Source organism: Coregonus lavaretus, assembly GCF_964263955.1.
Source record: "Coregonus lavaretus genome assembly, chromosome: 21".
Lineage (NCBI taxonomy): Eukaryota > Metazoa > Chordata > Actinopteri > Salmoniformes > Salmonidae > Coregonus > Coregonus lavaretus.
Window position 1 is genome coordinate 32,731,880 of NC_140008.1, and position 21,332 is coordinate 32,753,211.

Below are 21,332 nucleotides of genomic sequence, written 5' to 3' on the forward strand. Positions count from 1 at the left end.
TGCAGGGGCCCCACAAGGGTCCGTGCTCAGCCCCCTCCTGTAATCCCAGTTCACCCATGACTACGTGGCCACGCACGCCTCCAACTCAATCATCAAGTTTGCAGACGACACAACAGTAGTAGGCCTGATTACCAACAATGACAAGACAGCCTACAGGGAGGAGGTGAGGGCCCTGGGAGTGTGGTGCCAGGAAAATAACCTCTCACTCAACATCATCAAAACAATGGAGCTGATCGTGGACTTCAGGAAACAGCAGAGGGAGCACGCCCCTATCCACATCGACGGGACCACAGTGGAGAAGGTGGAAAGCTTCAGCTTCCTCGGCGTACACATCACTGATGATCTGAAATGGTCCACCTACACAGACGGTGTGGTGAAGAAGGCTGAAGGAGGCTGAAGAAATGTGGCTTGGCACCTAAAACCCTCACAAACTTTTACAGATGCACAATTGAGAGCATCCTGTTGGGCTATATCACCGCCTGGTATGGCAACTGCACCGCCCGCAACCGCAGTGCTCTCCAGAGGGTGGTGCGGTCTGCCCAACGCATCACCGGGGGCAAACTACCTGCCCTCATACAGCACCCGAAGTCACAGGAAGGCCAAATAGATAATCAAAGACAACAACCACCCGAGCCACTGCCTGTTCACCCCGCTATCATCCAGAAGGCTAGGTCAGTACAGGTGCATCAAAGCTGGGACCGAGACACTGAAAAACATCTTCTATCTCAAGGCCATCAGACTGTTAAATAACCATCACTAGGCGGCTTCCACCCGGTTACGTAACCCTGCACCTTAGAGGCTGCTGCCCCATATACATAGACTTGAAATCACTGGCCACTTTAATAATGGAACACTAGTCACTTTAATAATGTTTACATATTGTTGCTTTACTCATCTCATTTGTATATACTGTATTCTATTCTACTGTATTTTAGTCTATGCCACTCCGACATTGCTCGTCCTAATATTTATATATTTCTTAATTCCATTCTTTTACTTTTAGATTTGTGTGTAGTGTGTGTATTGTTGTGAATTGTTAGATATTACTGCACTGTTGGAGCTAGAAACACAAGCATTTCACTGCATCCGCAATAACATCTGCTAAATATGTGTATGTGACCAATACAATTTGATGTAAACATTCAGCTGCAGCTCTGGTGTGAGTCAGTTTGGAGCCCCAGCCTGACTCTGAAGAAGTTTTCGTGTAGAATACCACCAGAGACCCAAATAGAGGGTGGCTGGGCGAGCACTGAGCAGAAAGAACTGCTTGGAAAAGGTTATGAAAGTGCAATGACATAGCAGAGAGAGAGAGAGAGGCTATAGTACAGCGAGGCGAAGGAAGGAAAAGTGACACTTGAGCTAGTGGCTTGTTTTGGTTCTACAGATGGTTACTTAGGAAACCTGAAGTAGATGTATGCTTCCTGCTCTGGTTCAGAATGGATTGAGACTGGCAGACTGTGCAGCAGGCCTAGCTCGGTGCCAAGTCTCTGCAGAGTGGAGCACAGACCTTCTGAATGACTGGCCTGGCCAGTCACACTGTAAACACAATCTAACCTACACTGAATGCTGCTCAAATTACCATACAATGTATGAATCATTGCATAGACCACAGATTCAGGTCATGCCAGTTGTGTCTGTGTTACAGAAAGAGGCAGATGGTTTGGCAGTGGCGCAGTCGGCTCTGGACTACACCTGCCCCGTAAAAGACCAGGGTTCAATCCCTGGGCCAACCTCCACAACTCTTCATACTCCCCCTCTCTATTCAACACATACTGTAAATCTATCCCAATAAATAATATTACTGATATCTTTGTTGCAGAGGTCGGCAGTAAATGTACATAGTGTGCAGAATGAACAGACACGAAAGAAAAACAATGTACCATAGCCCGTCCCTGGTTGTTGTGGGGTCTCTTGGAGCAGAGAGACATTTCACAGTGCAGAAAGAGCAACGATTCGTTGAAGGGTGAGTTGAAAGTGAAGCTGAACCTCTTCCTGTCGGTCTGGGAGTGGGGGATAGGGAGGTCTCTCTGAGGGTAGTACTTGACCGTGTCGTCCGTAGGGCAGATGTTCTCTATCAGGGTGTAGTAAGACGGGATGTTGGGGTTGGACTTGGCAGAGATGAAGCAGGTCTGGATCATGAACCCTAGCTCTGGGTCGACTTTGAAAGCTCCAATCTGAAGCACGGGAGAAAAGAGAAAAAAATATGAAGATAAAATATTTTTTTATTAAAAATACAGGGAACATTGTGTCATTTTTCATAAAAACAATAAACTCAAGTCATACAAATGTTTTACCATTTCTAAAGTGTAAGCAATGTGTGGAGACTTGGGCTGTATGATTGCTACAGCCTCTAAAGGTGTCCAATGATTTTATTGTTGAATCCTCTCATCGACGTCGTCAAATTGACAAACTATCTGTTTCGGCCTACAAAGTTCTGTGAAGAGCACCATCTTGGCATTCGTCTGTACACTCTCTGTCAGTCCAGGAGCTGACAATTTGTTTTAACACAGAGAACAAGCTAAAGGAACACTATCAGAGTGTTATCAGGTCCAAGAATCACAAATCCTGAAGTGGATTTCAGTCCCTTCAAAAAGTTTTAATGGGATCTTTCCGTCGGCAGACCACAAGGCATTTCCTTGAATTATTATCCCTCTGCTGCCTTTTCGTTCTTTTTTTCCACTGAAAACCTAAATGTGTTTTTCTGTTTTTTGTCTGTGCCATCACCATGCCAAGGTTGTCAAAAAGCTTGCCCAGTCAAAAGCACAGACACACGCATGCACGCCACACACACGCATGCACAGGCACACACACACGCCCCTTTCAAAGGACAGTTGAGAGAAAGTCCAGACAATAAAAACAGGCTATGACCTGACCTATGAGTAACACATGTTATGACACACGTGTTGCACAACAGCAGTTTCCTACACACCTTAGTTTGGACCATAGTCTCAGGGACCAGGACAGGGCATGGTAGATCTCAGCCCAGTGTGAGAGGTGTGGAGTTGGGAGAGAGTGGGCTCAGTATGAATCTCTACCTTTTCTTACACAACCTCCCTGTAGGACCTCTCTAGTAATACTGTTCAGTACTAGGACACTTGAGACTCATGGGAGGACAGAGACAATGGCTGTGGGGCAGCTAAGAGGAGAAAGAGGATATGTTAGCTTTATATTCTTCCGACCCAGACCAAATATCAACGGACCCTGTGGAAGCTAAAACACTAAAAGATGAAAGTGGACCAGACAGTCCAGACACAGTGTACACACAGAACAGTCCTCACTGTTGTTTTGACAGGCCTCATATTTAAGAGAGACAGAGACACGGACACACACACAGACAACTTGTGAAATCGCTCCAACAATTCACGTCCTAACATCTGGATACTAGCCTACTAACTATATTCATCTGAGCGAATCACAAACAGGCTAAAAATACAACAGACACAATGTATTACTTCAACATATTAAAAACGGTTACAGCCAGCCTGGTACAGTACATTTGTAGTAGTTCACTGCTCCATTTACCTCTACGAAGACCTGTTGATTTTTGGAAACAGTGTGGAAGGCCTGGGTTGACGGATAGCGGAAGAGTTGGGTGTTGTACAGCTCCATGTTGAACATCACGTCGGTTCTGACCGGTTCCTTAGCTGCCGGGGCGATATGGGAAAACGATCCTGATGATCCTGATCCTCCTAGGGTGTCCTGGTTCTTGCTGTAGGTGCAGTTGAACTGGGGGAGGGGGAGAGAGAAGGAGAGACAGCCAATCAAAACAGTTGAACTGGACGAAGAATGAGAGAAGAGCCAATCAAAAAAAATATATAATTGGGTAGGAATTACACAAATAGCCCAGGGCAGATGAGTCGAAGTCGAAGTTGAAGCCAGAATTGAGGATAGTAACTGCCGATCTGCTATTCAAAAGTTGTTGTGGATCATAAGAAATTATAGAGGATCCACTTTTTGCAAAAAAAGTAAAGATAAACACCAAAAGAATAACAAAATAGTAAAGTTGGATTGGCGCACGCAAGACGGCAGCCATATAGTACAGCGCCATCTATAAGATGAGACTCTATTTATTTATTGATGATCAGTGGTCTGGTCTTGACTCCCAGCTCTCCCAACCCCAGGCAGGCCCTGTCATGCAATGCTGCAATCTTAATTCATTTTTAATGTAGTCTTAATTTAACAAGGAGAAACTCACTTGAGGTTAAAAACCAACCTCTTTTTCGAGGGAGTCTTAATGTTTTACCAGAATGGATGACCTGTGATCAGGGCCTGTGGTGTGCTCAAGGAAAGCAGCCCTCTCCAGCCTCTCTAGCTCCTCTGCCTCCCCAGGGGTCACGTCTCCGGACTCTAGATCCTCGTAATCCAGGGGACCACCACTCCCATCCTTAGGCTCAGCATGACTTATCAGGATCTGGATGTCAACCATAGAGGAGTTGAACACATCAGTGAACACAGTTCAGATACAGTATGCGCCCCAAATGGCACCCTAGCTATTTCCCTTTATAGAGCACTAACTTTGTCAGGGCTCTGGTAAAAAGCAGTGCACTATATAGGGAGCCATTTGAGACACAGACCAGGACACTTTCCCAGTGATCGGCGCCAAACTATTTTCCAATAATTTTCTGCATGTGAATGGTGTTGCTTCATTCAAGGGCTCAGGACACCAGTGACAGGGCTCTGATCTGAATCTAGCTGCCAAAACATTCTGCAACAGATGAGCTGGAATTAAAACGTGGGAACGTCCAGAGATTTCAACAGTCCAGAGCTCACTCAGGCAGACCCCGTGAAGCATATTTCTCATTTAGTCAGTTTAAAGAAACACTGGAAGCCTGCTGTGTACTTCATACATTTAGGGCTGGAAGACACGGGCTAAATGAGGTGAATTATTGTCATTGACATTTAGTTTATTCCTGCTGGTGCGTAGATTAGTAATTAAAATGCCTTATTGTAGGATGGGACAAACAAGGACCATACAAGGATATGTGGCTTTGATGTATCGAGAAACAGATAAATGAAGATTAATTTGTTTTGACCATAGGGGTCTGCATCCAAGACAAGAGATAAAAAATTGGGAGAACTTTGGGTGTGTGCCTGATATTTCTAATCTCTATTTGGACACAAATGTGTTTTGTAACCTTGCTCCGAAAATAATTTAAGAGATCCGCGGAGAAGTGATTTATCGTTGCTTGTTAGTGAAAGCACATGTTGCATTCCATGTTAATGATGAACTCTGCTGAGAAAGGGTTTAACGGTAATACTGAATCCCATAACATTTTCATAGTGTTGTCCTAAGTTTTGGCCCTGGGTGCTTCTCCCATGATATCAACAGAGATAACTGATTTTACCATTGTTCAGAGTAACAGGCTAGGGTTGGGGGATACAGCACTCATAGGTTTCCCAGACCCAGATTTGGCCTAATCCTGGACTAAAAACTATTTAAAATTGAGATATCCATTGAACCTTCTTTTTCAGTCCAGGAGTAGGCTTATTTGGGTCCAGGTATCTTAAATGTTCAAGCTTCACAAGACTTGGGAGTATGGTAACGCAAGACTAGGTAGGGTCTGGGAAACTGGCCCTCAATTAGTTTTTGTAGATGCTATGGCCATTGTGTGTGGTACTCACTGAGTTGATGTAGAGGACCATAGAGCTGGAGTGCATGGGGTACTTGGTGGTCTGACAGCCCTCCAATGGCGTCTCTAGGGTGTAGTGGGTGGAGTTAACCGTCGCTTTACATTCTGGGTCTTGAAGAGTCAGGTTGGCATTACCATAACCACTGGCCTGAGGAAAGAGACAAATGTAAAAAAATGTAAAGTAAATTAATAAAGGATTGAAAAATAGAAAAAAAACAATATAATGTCAATCAATAATCTATAATATTTGCAATACAAATCATGATTAATGATCATCTCAATACTGTCAGAACTGTTGCTGAGACACAATGTGGCACTAGACTCCATTGGCATTATCGTCACTATGCCATTCTACAGCACAGACTACTTCTCGGTGTGATATTAAGTTCCCAGGAAGACATAAAAACCACAGGATGGTCCAACTGTAACCATAACTATCCCTAATTGCAGTGTGCGGGATTTAATAGACTGTGATGTGGTCTGTTGTGTTCTGCCTGCTTCACTGTACCCAGTGGTAGGGCACACACACACACACACACACACACACACACACACACACACAAACAGTCTGGGAAAATACACACAATTCATTCAACTACATGCCAGTCACTATTCCGTAAAGAGGAAGACTCAGAGATAAACCAAGGATGAAAAGTGTGAATTCCACAGCAGCCTGTCCTCTATTGCAGACACAATTAGTCACAGTAGGCTATTCATCCACTCACCTGCAGACTCTCTCTGTCGATGCTGACCACCATCCTGTTCTCCTCACACTGAACACTGAGCCCCACACTGAGGGTCCCCTGCTGCTCCTCAGGCTCCCCACCCTCCTCCCCTCCCAGCCCCAGCCAGGGATGGTCCTCCAGGGAGGGGGGCAGTGATAGGTAGGGCAGGCCCTGCTCCTTGGGCGGGGGGAAGGGGAATGGCAGGCCAATGGAGCGTGAGGCAGCACCCCCCGGACCACCAGACAGGAGGGGGTTGGTGTCCCACAGGATAGAAGGAAGGAACATGGAGTCCAGGGGATTCAGCACATCTGGAAGTCACAGAACACACACATTTTAGTCACAGAGAGACACACACACAAACGCACGTACACGCACAGACAGACACCTACACCATGCATGCACACACACAGAGAGAGACAGAGAAAGAAGGAGAGAAAGAAGGAGGGAGAGAAGGAGAGAGAGAAAGAAAAAGAGAGAGAAAGAAAGAAGGAGAAAAATAAGGAGAGAGAGAGAGAGAGAGAGAGAGAGAGAGAGAGAGAGAGAGAGAGAGAGAGAGAGAGAGAGAGAGAGAGAGAGAGAGAGAGAGAGAGAGAGAGAGAGAGAGAGAGAGAGAGAGAGAGACCTCTGTTAAAGTGTCATCTGGTGGTTTTAGAGCCATGGAAATTGCACAGAGCAGAAACTGGCCCAAGTTTTCACGCTATTGTCTTTATAAGAACAGTTAAACTGTGTTGGTGATGGTCTGTGGTAGAAATTAATTATTTAACAGTTAAATACATTTATAACAATGTATGCTCATGAAAAATGTGTATAAATCAAAGCATAGCTAATTTATTTACATAGTAGATATCTTTATTGAATTGACTAAACCTAGGTCTGTTTGTCATACATGATCTACCGTATTAGTTTAATTACAGTCAACAAGTACTGGAACACAAATATGAGTCCACTTTAAACAGCCTGGCTTGTCTTACCTGGCTCCCTGAGCCTCAGGTTGAAGGTGTTAGCCACAGGGGTGTGGGTGTAGGAGGTGACTGGTCCATAGCTATGCTCCTCTGCCCACTTGATCAGGGCCTGAGAGCCAGATGGGAGGTGGTGCTTGGGGGTCTTAGACACTTCCATCCGCCTCTCTGTGTTGGGGCTCAGACTGATGGTATCTGGCGTCTATTGGGGAAAAATATTGGGATTAACAGGTTTAGTAGCCTATACTGTAAATCATATGGAAATATTGGTAGAGGCAAAACTACCAGCAATTGATTTGATTCAAGGAGTTTTTAATCAATGTAATCTTATCAGTTATAATCAAAGAAAAAAACGTGCTCTAATTTCTTCTTCTGAGATACCATATCTTGTCATGATCATTTTTTTTACATGAACATTTGAGACATTTAGCAAACACTTAGGGTTAAGTGCCTTGCTCAAGGGCACAGACAGATTTTTCACCTAGTCGGCTCGGGGATTCAAACCAGCGACCTTTTGGTTACTGACCCAACGCTATTAACCGCTAAGCTACCTGCCGTCATCAATCAAAAAAATAATAATATATATATTTAACTTTGACCCCTTTATCTCCCCAGTTTCGTGGTATCCAATTGGTAGTTACAGTCTTGTCTCATCGCTACAACTCCACTACGGACTCGGGAGAGGCAATGGTCGAGAGCCATGCGTCCTCCGAAACACAACCCTGTCAAGCCGCACTGCTTCTTGACACACTGCTCGCTTAACCCGGAAGCCAGCCGCACCAATGTGTCGGCGGAAACACCGTCCAACTGACGACAGCTTGCAGGCGCCCGGCCCGCCACAAGGAGTCACTAGAGCATGATGAGACAAGGCCGGCCAGCCAAACACTCCACTAACCTGGACAACGCTGGGTCAATTGTGCGCCGCCTCATGGGTCTCCCGGTCACGGCCGGCTGTGACACAGCCTGGGATCGAACCCAGGTCTGTAGTGATGCCTCAGCACTGCGATGCAGTGCCTTAGACCGCTGCGCCACTCGGGAGGGCTTTGTCGTCATCAGTCTTATACAAACCAAAGTGGACGCTTTCTTCTTTTCTAGTTAGCATCATTTACCAGTAATCTCTACGTCTCGTTTCATTTCCTTTTTCTGACTGTATGAAATGGTAAAACGTCACTATAGAGCTTCAAAAACCGGTGTGACCACAACCCACAATGAAAGTGTGAGAATATTCATTTTACTCTCATATCTTGAAAGAGTCAAAGTCAAAAGAGCCACTTTACATTCAGGTCTCGGCATGGAAAGGCCCTGACCAATTCAGCAGCGGTGAAGGGTCACACACACACACACACACACACACACACACACACACACACACACACACACACACACACACACACACACACACACACACACACACACACACACACACACACACACACACACACACACACACACACACACACACACACACACACACACACACACACACACACACACACACAAACGTCAAAAGCCTGATCAATGGTGGGACTAAGCCTAATGTGTCAGATTTCTACCAGAATTCCTCATTAGTTCCCCAGTGTTCCGTGCTGTATAATGTGAGGAGGGCTAATCCCTTCCCACAGACATTTCCCACATATCCACTCTGTCCAAAATGGCATCATATTCCCAATTTAGTGCACTACTTTTTACCAAGGCTCATAGGTCTCTGATCAAAAGTAGTGCACTATATAAGTAGTAGGGTGCCATTTGGGATGCACATCCCCTCTGTCCCCCGGAGCAGGAGCAGAGCTGTGGCCAATCCTCTGACAGTAGCTAGCAACACTTTGATTTTACGAGGCTATCATATCACGTACATAGCTGACATTCTCTGTTTATAGATATTCACTCTGACACAGTGGCTGGTTCCCAAAGACAGATTCTTATACTGGGACATGCATGCGCATGCAGGCAAGCACACTCACAATCACACTCATATGCACACACTCTCACACGCACACACACATAGCATTAATTAAGCATTTTGTCAATGAAACCCTTGCAATGATACTGGGCAGTTTCAGTTTACTTTGGTCCTAGATTGATTCATAGGTTCTAAACTCAGAAATCAAAACCAGAAGTTAAAAGCAAATCTGATCCATCATAACTGAACTCCTCCCAATGATTTGTGCTATTCTGCATTTAGTACTGTACTCTATGTCTGGCCCTGGCTTGTACTTTCCTAGCCTGGTGCCAGATCTGTTTGTGCTGTCTTGCCAACTCCTATGGTCATTCATGGTAATGCCAAATGTCATGCCAAACAGATACGGGACCAGGCTAGTACTTTGGCAGTACAGTAAACTGTAGGTCAGCAGCACATCGCTGACATGTGTTCCCAGTTTCCAGTCCCCTACTCCCCCTAATGGTTCTCTTAGCGTAGCCTACTACTGTAGCCAACCGTAGCCCTGCTCTGCTGGCCTGATTGATTCAGTGCAGTGACAGCCTAAAGGGCAGCTGTACAAACAGCCAGGCAGGCGGTGGCTGGGGCTGAGCGTGGGCCAGCATTCCAAGTGGCACCCTATTTCCTATATATTGCACTAGTTTTGACCAAAGCTCCATGGGCACTGGTCAAAGGGAGTGCACTGCATAAGGAATAGGGTGCCATTTGGGACGCAGCCTGAGCCTGAACTGAGCTGGCTGAATGGGAGAAGTGCAGAGTCATGGACTGGCAGAGGCACACACAAACCCTGCCTGCATGAGGATCACTGTTACAGAGTGTGGGAACCAACCCAGGGAAGCAGGTACCTAGAGCCCATAAGACAATACAAGACACAGCAGTTAGCATAGCATAGGGACCACGGAATAGAGCTAAGCAGCACTCATAGAGAAGATCGAGCGAAGGGCAGGCCAGGTTGGTTTGGGCTACAGAGATGGTAGTCTAAATTGTGTCAACGCCACTTTTTTATTAATAGACAAAACACCTTTGATATCCACTAGGTATCTGTTGGCTATGTGCCAAACGTGTAAGAGCCATCCCTCATTATGACTTCAGATATTGGTAAAATCTATTTGGTTTCGTTAACATACATGTCTAGACTGATGTAAGTGGGAGGAAAACATGCAATGCCAGAGCAAATACGGTCATTGGACAATTTCCTATTGTTAACCTAAAACCAAATAAATCTCCCTTAGTGTAAGCCTTGTAAAATAGTGTATGTTTTTCAATGACCAGAACAGATTTTGTAAAAAAAAAAATGTAAGTGTATACACGACCACAGACTGTGTGGGTGTCAATGTTAACAAGTATGAAACAATATTTCAATACTACAGACAGATAGCCAGTCACTGAGGTATTACACAGTATTTGGGCAGTGATTGTGTTGTTACTGTTTCTGCAGTGCAATCCACAGAGATAGGCCCTGTCCTAAATGGCACCCTATTCCCATTGGGCTCTGGTCAAAAGTAGTGCACTATATACGGAATAGGGTGCCAATTGGGATGCAGACAGGGCCTGCAGCCAGCAACGCTCATAATTCACATTATGATGGACGGCAAACAGGTCAGTCTGTGCGAGGCTGTGAGCACAATAAAAATACTGTTTGTGGTGAGCCTGGCCTATGAAAATGTCTCACCCCCCTCCCCCTCTCTTCCCCCTCTCCCCTCCTCCTCTCATTCAATATGATGACAACCCTTGGAGCTGTCAGCATGATATTTCACAGTTCATCTCTTTATCCCTCCCTCCCTCCCCTGCAGGCAGGTTGAAACCAGGTGCCACTTCAACACTCCTCGGATTGTGACAAATGTATTGGTCAGCAGTGAAAAGTGGTGACATGCCTGTCTGTCTGCTGTGCCTGTCTAGTCATGTGTTGTGACATGGATCCTCTGCCCGTCTCCCCTCATACCATTCGTGCCATTGTGATCAGTGGAGGCTGCTGAGGGGAGGACAGCTCATAATAATGGCTGGAACGGCGCTAATGGAATGGCATCAAACATATGGAAACCATTTGTTTGATGTATTTGATACCATTCCACTGATTCCGCTCCAGCCATTACCACGAGTCCGTCCTCCCCAATTAAGGTGCCACCAACCTTCTCTGATTGTGATGTGTTACTGAGACAGTGAAAAAAGATCTTGGCAGTTAAAATCTGAAAGTTGAACTAATCAATTCGAAAAACCACTCAATAGCAGTCCTGCCACTTGGTTTGCTATAAATCTGAGGGATGGAGTCTTAGGTCTCTGGAGTTGGCCATTAAATAAACTGCTTCTACTGAAAATATAAGTAGTTTTATTTAGGTCAAAGCAGCACTTTCCTATTATTCATGGATTGCAAGGTTTCGTCTCTATATTGCTTTGAACATTCATTTTAGGACTGCTGCCCGACTCAGCATTGTCAATCGGAGATTATGAAGATTTTATCAAAAGGGCATTACAGTGGCTTGGAAATACAAAAACATTTTAAAAGGAGGCAAATAATTAGTAGCAAAACCTTTTGTCATTATCGTGATGTTGTCAGATTGATCGTATTTCCAGGCCACTATAGTGTAATTTAGACTAAACAGTCGTTAGCCCCCGTTCAGAATGACTGGGCACAAGTAGACCTTTTGGCATCACTATGGCAGAGAACAGCTTGAGAATGTTCATAACAGTGGCGACCGAGTGAAGGAGGTGCAACCCATGAATAGAGGGGCTGTGTTTGTTACATTCAGAGTGACGTTTTGAGTCACGTACCACCAAGTCCAGTTTGCAGGTTACTGTAAATATAAGTATTTTTATTTAGAAACAAAACATTTCTCCGTAGTGTTCAGTGTTACGTACCACCACGTCCAGTTTGCCGATGACGCCGTGAGCCTTGATGACCCAGTTGACAGACTTCTCACACTTTAGCAGCAGCACAATGTCACGATACAATGGAACATCTGCCTCCAGTGGTCTCAGATCCACGATCACATCCACTTGGAACGCACTGCTCAGGGAGGGAAATAGAGAGAGAAATAGAGAGAGCGATAGAGCGAGAGAGAGCGAGAGAGCGAGAGAGAGTGAGAGAGCGAGAGAGAGAGCGAGCCAGCCAGGAGAGAGCCATAAGAGTTTTGGAAGACCCAAAACACTCAGTATTTACATGCCGTACCTCTGTCTGGCCAACTGATTAAGAAACTGGAGGTATTCCCAGAAAGAGGAAGACGTGCGTAGCAGACCAGACCACATAGCAGCCGTATGGTGAAATACATCATGACTGCCACATTCCCTGTATTTCTGGGCTCTTTATGCGTATACAGAGTAATCACACCTCTGGGAGACTGAGGCCATTACCCGGCAGACTGGAAATACAGACTACACTCCACGTGAGGTTGTGTCCCAAATGGATGCCAACCTACACTATATATACAAAATTATGTGGACACCCCTTCAAATTAGTGGATTCTGCTATTTCAGCCACACCTGTTGCTGACAGGTGTATAAAATCAAGCACACCGCCATGCAATCTCCATAGACAAACATTGGCAGTAGAATGGCCTTACTGAAGAACTTGGTCTTTCAACGTGGCACCGTCATAGGATGCCACCTTTCCAAAAAGTCAGTCTGTCCCGGTCAACTGTAAGTGCTGTAAGTGCTCAGCCAGGAAGTAACAGGCCACACAAGCTCACAGAACGGGACCGCCGAGTGCTGAAGCACGTAGCGCGTAAAAATTGTCTGTCCTCGGTTGCAACACTCACTACTGAGTTCCAAACTGCCTCTGGAAGCAACTTCAGCACAATAACTGTTCGTCGGGAGTTTCATGAAATGGGTTTCCATGGCCGAGCAGCCACACACAAGCCTAAGATCACCATGCGCAATGCCAAGCGTCGGCTGGAGTGGTGTAAAGCTCGCTGCCACTGGACTCTGGAGCAGTGGAAACGTGTTCTCTGGAGTGATGAATCACATTTCAATATAACTGGCAGTCCGACAGACTAATCTGGGTTTGGCAAATGCCAGGGGAACGCTACCTGCCCCAATGCATAGTGCCAACTGTAAAGTTTGGTGGAGGAGGAATAACGGTCTGGGGCTGTTTTTCATGGTTTGGGCTAGGCCCCTTAGTTCCAGTGAAGGGAAATCTTAATGTTACAGCATACAATGACATTCTAAATGATTCTGTGCTTCCAACTTTGTGGCAACAGTTTGGGGAAGGCCCTTTCCTGTTTCAGCATGACAATGCCCCCGTGCACAAAGCGAGGTCCATACAGATATGGTTTGTCGAGATCGTTGTGGAAGAACTTGACTGGCCTGCACATAGCCCTGACCTCAACCCCATTGAACACCTTTGGGATGAATTGGAACGCAGACTGCAAACCATGCCTTATCGCCCAACATCAGTGCCCGACCTCACTAATGCTCGTGGCTGAATGGAAGCAAGTCCTCATAGAAATGTGCCAACATCTAGTGGAAAGCCTTCCCAGAAGAGTGGAGGCTATTATAGCAGCAAAGGGGGGACCAACTCCATTTTAATGCCCATGATTTTGGAATTAGATGTTTGACGAGCAGGTGTCCACATACTTTTGGTCATGTAGTGTATCTTAGAGTCTAGTTTGCATGACTTTTGACCAGGGTCCATAGGTCTCTGGTCAAAAGTAGTGCGCTTGGCAATAGGATGCCATTTGGGAGGCACCCTTAGACCTAGAGTCTGAGATAGAGTGCTCAACAAAACGTCAATATTATCCCCCTCTTCCTTGGTATCCAACACAGACTACCAGTGTGACTAGAGAGAAACCATCCTGACCTCTTGTAATGGGGAAATTACCCTGAGATCATTAAGGTTTATATTTAGAGTTAGTGTGATCGACATAATGTGTAGCATATTGACATAAAGGGCCAGTTTCCCAGAGACAGATTAAGCCTACTGCTGGACTAAAAAGCATGCACAATAGAGAATCTCCACTGAAAGTGTTCTTTAGTCCAGAACTAGGCTTAATCTGTGTCCAGAACCCAGCCTAAACTGGATAAATGTGTGCCTTATTTGGGTCGGACTATGTTCTGGTTCTGGTGGTAGGCTACAGTACTGACCTACTGGAGTTCTGGTTGTGTTCTGCTTGTGTTCTGGTTGTGTTGGATTACAGTACTGACCTGCTGGAGTTGGGTGCTTGCAGCTCGATGATGTGGACCTCTTGGTCCTGGTCTGGCCCAGACAGGACACAGCCTTTAGAGGGCTGGGGCTCCACATAGCCAGCTAAGTAGTTCAGAGACAGGAACTTGTTGTCGATCTTACAGGTATCTGAGAACACTGGGTCTGAAAGACAAAAGGAGAGTGTGGTTAAATGAGATTATGAGATTATGACTCTATGTATAATTCCTACACTGGAAGTGATGTGATTATACTTGATTAATCCTCAAGAGGAAGAAGTTCTGATGAAGGCAGTGAGGCTGATACGTAAGCTTAATATACTAAAGTGATACTGGCAAGCGCAGTGTGAAAGTTTTTTTATTTTCTTTCAAGATGAATCCTCATGAGGAAATGGGTGAGGTATTTAGGTATTTACATTCCTTTGTTCAGCCATAGCCTGAACAATTTGGGGTTGCTGGTAAAAGACAGGGACATACAGACAGCTTTTGTACTGAACACTATGATTTATGTTTCTGGGATAATGAAGGACAATTCTGAACAATAGCTGTCATAAACACGTCCAATCAGTCATTCCTGTCAGGTTTCCCACCATTCTAACTTATTAGCATTTATTTACTCAATTATTATTATTCTCCATCCAACTGCCCAGGCATGCAATCCTCTTCTCAGTCTTTTATAAAACATGAAAAGTTAAGCCCAGATGCTTCCTTATTTGGCAAACAAGCTCTTTGACAATATAAACTAAAGGGGTTGGCACCTTCCTCCCTAGACCCACATGTGCCCCCCTCGTACGTGTATTAATGGCCTGGTACGAAACAAAGCGGAAATCTGTCCAGCCTCATGAAAAAGTACCAGAGCGAGAGAGAGATGGGGGGAGACGGACTGAGGTAAACATGGCATATTGGTCCTTCGCCAAACCACAGTGTCTAATGACAGAGAGAGCGGCTGAATAGATTACTGCTTCAAGGCTAAGCAACCACACACGCTCTGTTTTCCTCTAAAGTGATTGACTACATGGAGAGAACAGTACATACCCCGGCTGTAATGTGTAATGGAGCCATGACTCCACTCCTGGCAGTCAAAGTGATATTGTCATGCAGTTGAAAGACAGTCGTTAAAAATGAGGTGCCCTATCTATCTGGATGTTGACGTAGGATGAAGTTGGACGTGCTGTCGGATCGGTTTACAAAGCACCAGTGGGGAGAGAAGAAGTGAAGGAAAGAGTGAAGCATGGCTTCAATGGATCAATCACACAACATCCCTGGAGGAAAGCCCTTGACTTCAAACAGCCTGAGTACCTGCTACAGTAACTCTACTGCCTGGTGGAGAGGAGACAACTCTGACAGTTTGTTTCCACTCACAGCTCACAGTTATCAAGGAACAGCTGACATTTGCTAAACCCAGTAATGCCTTCCACAGTTTAGTTTACTACAAACTCTGTTTCTCAGAAGTGGTCTTCTTACAGACAAGTTAAGGAACAAGGCCTCTAACGTCTTACTTATTAGCAGCTTAAGGAGTTAAAGCTAGAATCCTTAGTAGAAACAATAAAGCGATTCTCCACCCGTTTTGTTAAAAAGCTGAGGGATGGGCCCAGAGAAATGTAACCACTCTCAAATTCATAGACATACCTATGGATGCAAGGACTGACCATCCATGATATCAAAAGTATCATTTTAAACATGTTTTGAGGCTATAAAGTGTTTGTTTACATTTACATTGTTTACAGAGTAAAACAAGCTTATATTTTGGGTTCTGATGGGGTACGACAGTTGAACTAAGCTCAGGAGGCATTTCTAAGTTATATTCTTCAAGAATCAATTTATAATTCCAAAAATGGATGTAGCAACTAACGATTCTAGTTTTAAGGAGGAAAGAATAACGTAAATGGATCCCTCTCTTGTCTGTTTGACTAAAACTGCTTGGAGACATGAATAGCAAGAAACAGTCCCATGTTTGATCTCTTCAGTCTATAGATTTTCTTCTGTTGCGTCAACTTCAGTCTTTTTTTGTCCATCCAACTCCATTTCCCTTTTTCCTCTTCTTGTTCCCCTAATCCTCCCTCTGTCACTCCCCTCTTTTTCTCATAGCGCACAGGACTAGTCTGTCAGGCCTCGTCTAGAAGCAGCTAGCAATCAGAGCAGCGATCCTTCTCATAAACCTACTACGAAGACACACACCCTCTCACAAACCTACTCTGCATTTTCATCAATCACTTCTTCCTCACTCCACTGACTCTGGGCTCACAGTCAATGAAGAAAAGTGACAAGCAAGGAAAGCAAACGGCCAGATTACAAAAGAAAGAAAAAGTCCTTTCCTCCCGGCCAAGTCTATTTACTTTTTAAATGGAACTGAAAGTTGGCCAGTGGAACTGAGAATTCAGAACACAGAGAGTGTTCGCTCTGCTTCTCTGGGATTGTTTTATTTCTCTAGGGTCCAGTAACTCCCAGGACTGTCAATGGCCTCCATTGAGAGGCAATTACTGCGTGGGAACCACTTCATTAAAGGTTTAGTGGGGAAGAAAAGGCCAGTCACAAGGCAAAGAAAATATACTTTTAGTGGAGGTAGGTGTAAAAGCCTCCCTAGGCATTCTAAACGGAAATGTGGCACTACCTTGGGACTGAGGCAACGTTTCTTACCTGCCTCTCAGAGTTAAACACACCTTCTCCCACTTTGATGTAGGGTTCCACTTGGAACCAATAGTTCTCCTACAGAAGGGACAGCCAAATAACCCTTTATGGTTATAGGTAGCACCTTTTTCTAAGAGTGTCCTTTGGAGAAACATTTCTAACTTCCCTCTGACAGTAAAACACACCTTCTCCCACTTTAATGTAGATGTCCAGGGCGATCTTGAGTTCGGAGAAGGAGGTGACGGCTCTGTACTTCTTGGTGGCCCAGTTGAGGAGGTGCTCATTGCCATGGGGAAGCACCTCCTTCTGAACCTGACAGTGGAGGGAGAAGTTCCCTGGAGGGAAGTGGACATCAGATCCCTCAGATACCTTGAGGAAGGAGAGACACAACAATGTTACAGACAGACAGCCAGAGAGACACCATGGCTTTACAGACTGACGTACACGGTTCATCAAGAGTCATACCCCTGAGACATGGCTGTAGTGTGTTAGGAGTCATAGGAGTCTACAGCCATGTATCAGCGCTAAACGACACACAGAGAAGTGGACATTTGAGCTCTCTGATACCTGGAGGGTGGAGAGATACAATGATGTTACAGATAGACACTGTACATCAGGAGACATAGCCCCTAAGACTGCTATGGCATTGGGTGTACTATGACGTATAGACGTATTTGCCTGTGAGGAAAAGAGCTGGAAGCAGGGGTTCCACAGAATGACTGTGATACAGTAGGTTTCTGTATGACACTATGGGCCGGTTTCCTAGCCACAGATTAAGCCTAGTCCTGGACTAAAGAGCAAGATCAATGGAGAATCTCCATCGAAGATTATGTTTAGTCTAGGACTAGGCTTAATCTGTGTGTGGGAAACTGGTCCTAAGAGACTAGCTCTAGCATTATCGACCTGGTGTGACAATAATACAGAGAGAGACCGTAGGATCAATAATATGGTGTGGGGATTTACAGTATATCTAGTCCAGAGACCAATAAGCATCGATTTAAAGGTCAACTCAGCGAAATGACAGATATTGAGTTGAGCGAGATGGAAGACTTCACTTTCACACACAGTATCTTTGCATGTGCACGGGTTCGCTTCTCGCTGTTCACAGCGTGGTAGCCAGGGCACCAAAACAGCGGAGTTGAGCCTCGCTCTTCAACGCTTTTAGTTGTTGCGGAAATTGACCCACTATGCGTTTAACTTTCTGCATCTACATCATATCGCTGAATCTACCTTTAATATCAGTGGCTAACTGTAAGTCGCTCTGGATAAGAGCGTCGGCTAAATGACTAAAATGTAAAATGTAAATGTAAATGATTTTCTATATTCAAATTTACATCAAATAACTTTGGATTACTTTCAGCAGTCTCTATTTCAGCTACTGAAGGAACTACATGTAGAGTTACTGAGAATATAAAATGGTAAAGCTAAAAAAAAAGTTGTGGATCAGACCTGAGACATGATTTACTGTTAAGAAGCTGTATTTTCTATTGGGCTCATGGAGTTAGTTTTCAAGACTTCCACTCACAAGGACTTCTTTGTTGATAAAGATATGCCCATCCACTTTATGGGAAAATAAGACATTTGAAACAATAAAAGTCAAGGCCTGCCTCGAGGCAAACAGATAAAGGAGAAGAGAAGACCTTTCCCAATTCAAACCTTCCATCTAAACTTTGCCAAAAGACATCTTTCACACTCCATCCCCAATCGTTATTTCAAGGCCTCTCACAATGTGTGCTCCGTATTTTGACACATGGTCTCCTTACACAATAAGTTGTATGGTATCTACTGATTATGTAATATGTTATTGTGCATCATCACTAGTGTGCAGGGATTTTTCAAAATGGCTGGAGTAGTATGGAGCTGTCTGTCATGAATATAGCCAGCAGACACACACACACGCTACTTTGTCTTTATCATAGGAAATACAATTGCAAGACACGCGTGTCTTTCTATGCGTGCTCACACACACTTACAAATAAATCAGAGGCACAAAGAAAGAGACTACTTTTATCAATGCAGTTTGTTTGGAGTTAGCATCATAATCTAAAAGTAGAACATTTTGCCATATGAGAGCCAGCTGACAGCAAGATGAATTGTATCCAGATGTGATACAGTGGGACGTAGCCTAAGCCTAGGTAGGCAAAAGGGTGCGAGACCGCAAAACCCAGCTGTGATATGGTGACAAAAAAAGAAAATGAGCGAAAAATGTGTGCGGAGCCCCGAGCCCACAATGAAGTGCTGATTTGTCTTCTGGCAGGGAAGGAGGGAGGGATTGAGGGAGGGATGGAGGGAGGGAAAGAGAGAAACTTGGCTGAGCTTGGCGTGTGTGTGTGCGTGCACAGAACAGAGAGCAGAGAGAGAGAGAGAGCAGAGAGAGAGAGAGCATAGAGAGAGAGAGCGAGAGAGACCACCCCTTTGGCTCTTAACGGACCTCAACCCATATGCTTCATTTCAGCGAGATAAACATTCACGTGCTGAGAAAACTACTGACTGTAGTAAAACTGTGAGCAGAGTTGAGCTGAGCTGAGTATCACAGGCCAGACAGGTAGCCCTAACACACGGTCTGGTCTAGATAGCCTACCTCATTATATTTATCGTGATCTTTTTCTTATTCCCATGGCCTCCTATCTAACATGTGGAGGGCAGCTGACCGTGCTACCTGGCAGGCCCAATTAAAACATTACCTCATAACACTTTTGTTGCATTACCCATATTTTTGAAGTTTTCCAAAGAGGGGGAAAAGGAAAGCAAAACTCAAGAATCTACCGCAACATTGGTTAGTTTTTCAGATCATGGTGTTTGCTTGTTTGTTTGACAATTGGGTATTTGGAACTCCAGACAGACAGGTTCTCTATTTCCCCCCAGCACACACACCCAAACACACGTCACACACACACGGCCCAGCCAGCACCATGTGCAACATCTGCCTGACCCCTGGCCGCTCCTTTCTACGTTCCTGGCATTGTCACCACAGATAATAAATGCCAAGACCAGGGAGACAGACACTGTCGAAGAACTCACCGCTACGTAGCTATTTATTTCGAGTGATAACGTTTACTACGACTACAGCAGGAAGGAAAGGAAAACTTTAGTGGAGAAAGACGGAGTGCCTCTGCCTGACTGCCTCACCTCAGCGATCAAAAGTGATATAGAGCCGTGGACGAGTGCTGAACAATGAGAGAGGAGGAGGAGATGGAGGAGGAAGGGGTTGGGGTTTACTTTGGGAAACCTTGCCAAGCTCAACAGAGTTTATCAATTTAATTGCGGCAATACGCATGTAATTAGTCTGAAAGAATTAGAGGTGGAAGCCTAAAAAACCTAATTAGCTCCAGGCCTTTCGAGAGTAATTTGAAATGGGAATATGAAAGAAGAGACTCCGAGACACTGGGGCTCAACAAACCAGGCGCTCTCTCTCTAAACCAACCCGAGATCCATACCCAGTTAGCTGAGAGAGAGAGAGAAAGAGAGAGAGAGCGACCTTGTGAGAAGAATGTGTAAAAAAACAAAAATACAGTAATGTTTTTATCAAAGACTTGCAAGTTGGAAAAAATAAGAAATTAGCATCTACTTTTACAAGAACACAAAGTGTGAAGCCAGGACTTGCAAAATAACTGCTTGAAAGCGATACCTTTTCAAAGTTACAATATTGTTAATTGTTCAGCTCCCAGAGTATTAACAATACTTCAAAGTAGTGCTACATGCAAAGACATCAAATTAGTGTTACATGCATACACTCTTAGAAAAAACGGTTCCAAAAGGCTTATTCGGCTGTCCCCGTAGGATAATCGTTTTTGGTTGCAAGTAGAACCCTTTTGGATTCAATGTAGAATACTCTGTAGAAAGGGTTCTACATGGAACCCAAAAGGGTTCTATGAAGCTGGAGACACTTATCTCCCTCACTAACTTTAAGCATCAGTTGTCAGAGCACCTTACCGATCACTGCACCTGTGTACACAGCCCATCTGAAATTAGCCCGCCCAACTACCTCATCCCTATATTGTTATTTATTTTGCTCATTTGTACCCCAGTATCTCTATTTGCACATCATCTCTTGCACATCTATCATTCCAGTGTTAATACAAATTGTAATTATTCTGCACTATAGCCTATTTATTGCCTTACCTCCATAACTTGCTACATTTGCACACACTGTATATATATGTATTTCTGTTGTATTTTTTACTTTGTTTTGTTTACCCCATATGTAACTCTGTGTTGTTGTTTTTATCGCACTGCTTTGCTTTATCTTGGCCAGGTCGCAGTTGTAAATGAGAACTTGTTCTCAACTGGTTTACCTGGTTAAATAAAGGTGAAATAAATA

At 44.6% G+C, this 21,332-nt stretch overlaps 1 protein-coding gene across 1 annotated transcript in view; it reads right to left on the bottom strand.

Moving 5' to 3' along the window:
- The window catches only part of LOC311148818 (transforming growth factor beta receptor type 3-like), a 115,701-nt gene that overhangs the window by 19,239 nt on the left and 75,130 nt on the right, over positions 1-21,332 (bottom strand). The window contains exons 5-13 of the mRNA XM_084185812.1: positions 17,197-17,380; positions 14,387-14,549; positions 12,107-12,254; positions 7,327-7,516; positions 6,356-6,663; positions 5,623-5,778; positions 4,244-4,411; positions 3,523-3,726; positions 1,881-2,174 (exon numbers count right to left, since the gene is read on the bottom strand). Coding sequence (XP_084041938.1) covers positions 1,881-2,174; positions 3,523-3,726; positions 4,244-4,411; positions 5,623-5,778; positions 6,356-6,663; positions 7,327-7,516; positions 12,107-12,254; positions 14,387-14,549; positions 17,197-17,380 — 1,815 coding nt within the window. The remainder of the gene's footprint in view (positions 1-1,880; positions 2,175-3,522; positions 3,727-4,243; positions 4,412-5,622; positions 5,779-6,355; positions 6,664-7,326; positions 7,517-12,106; positions 12,255-14,386; positions 14,550-17,196; positions 17,381-21,332) is intronic.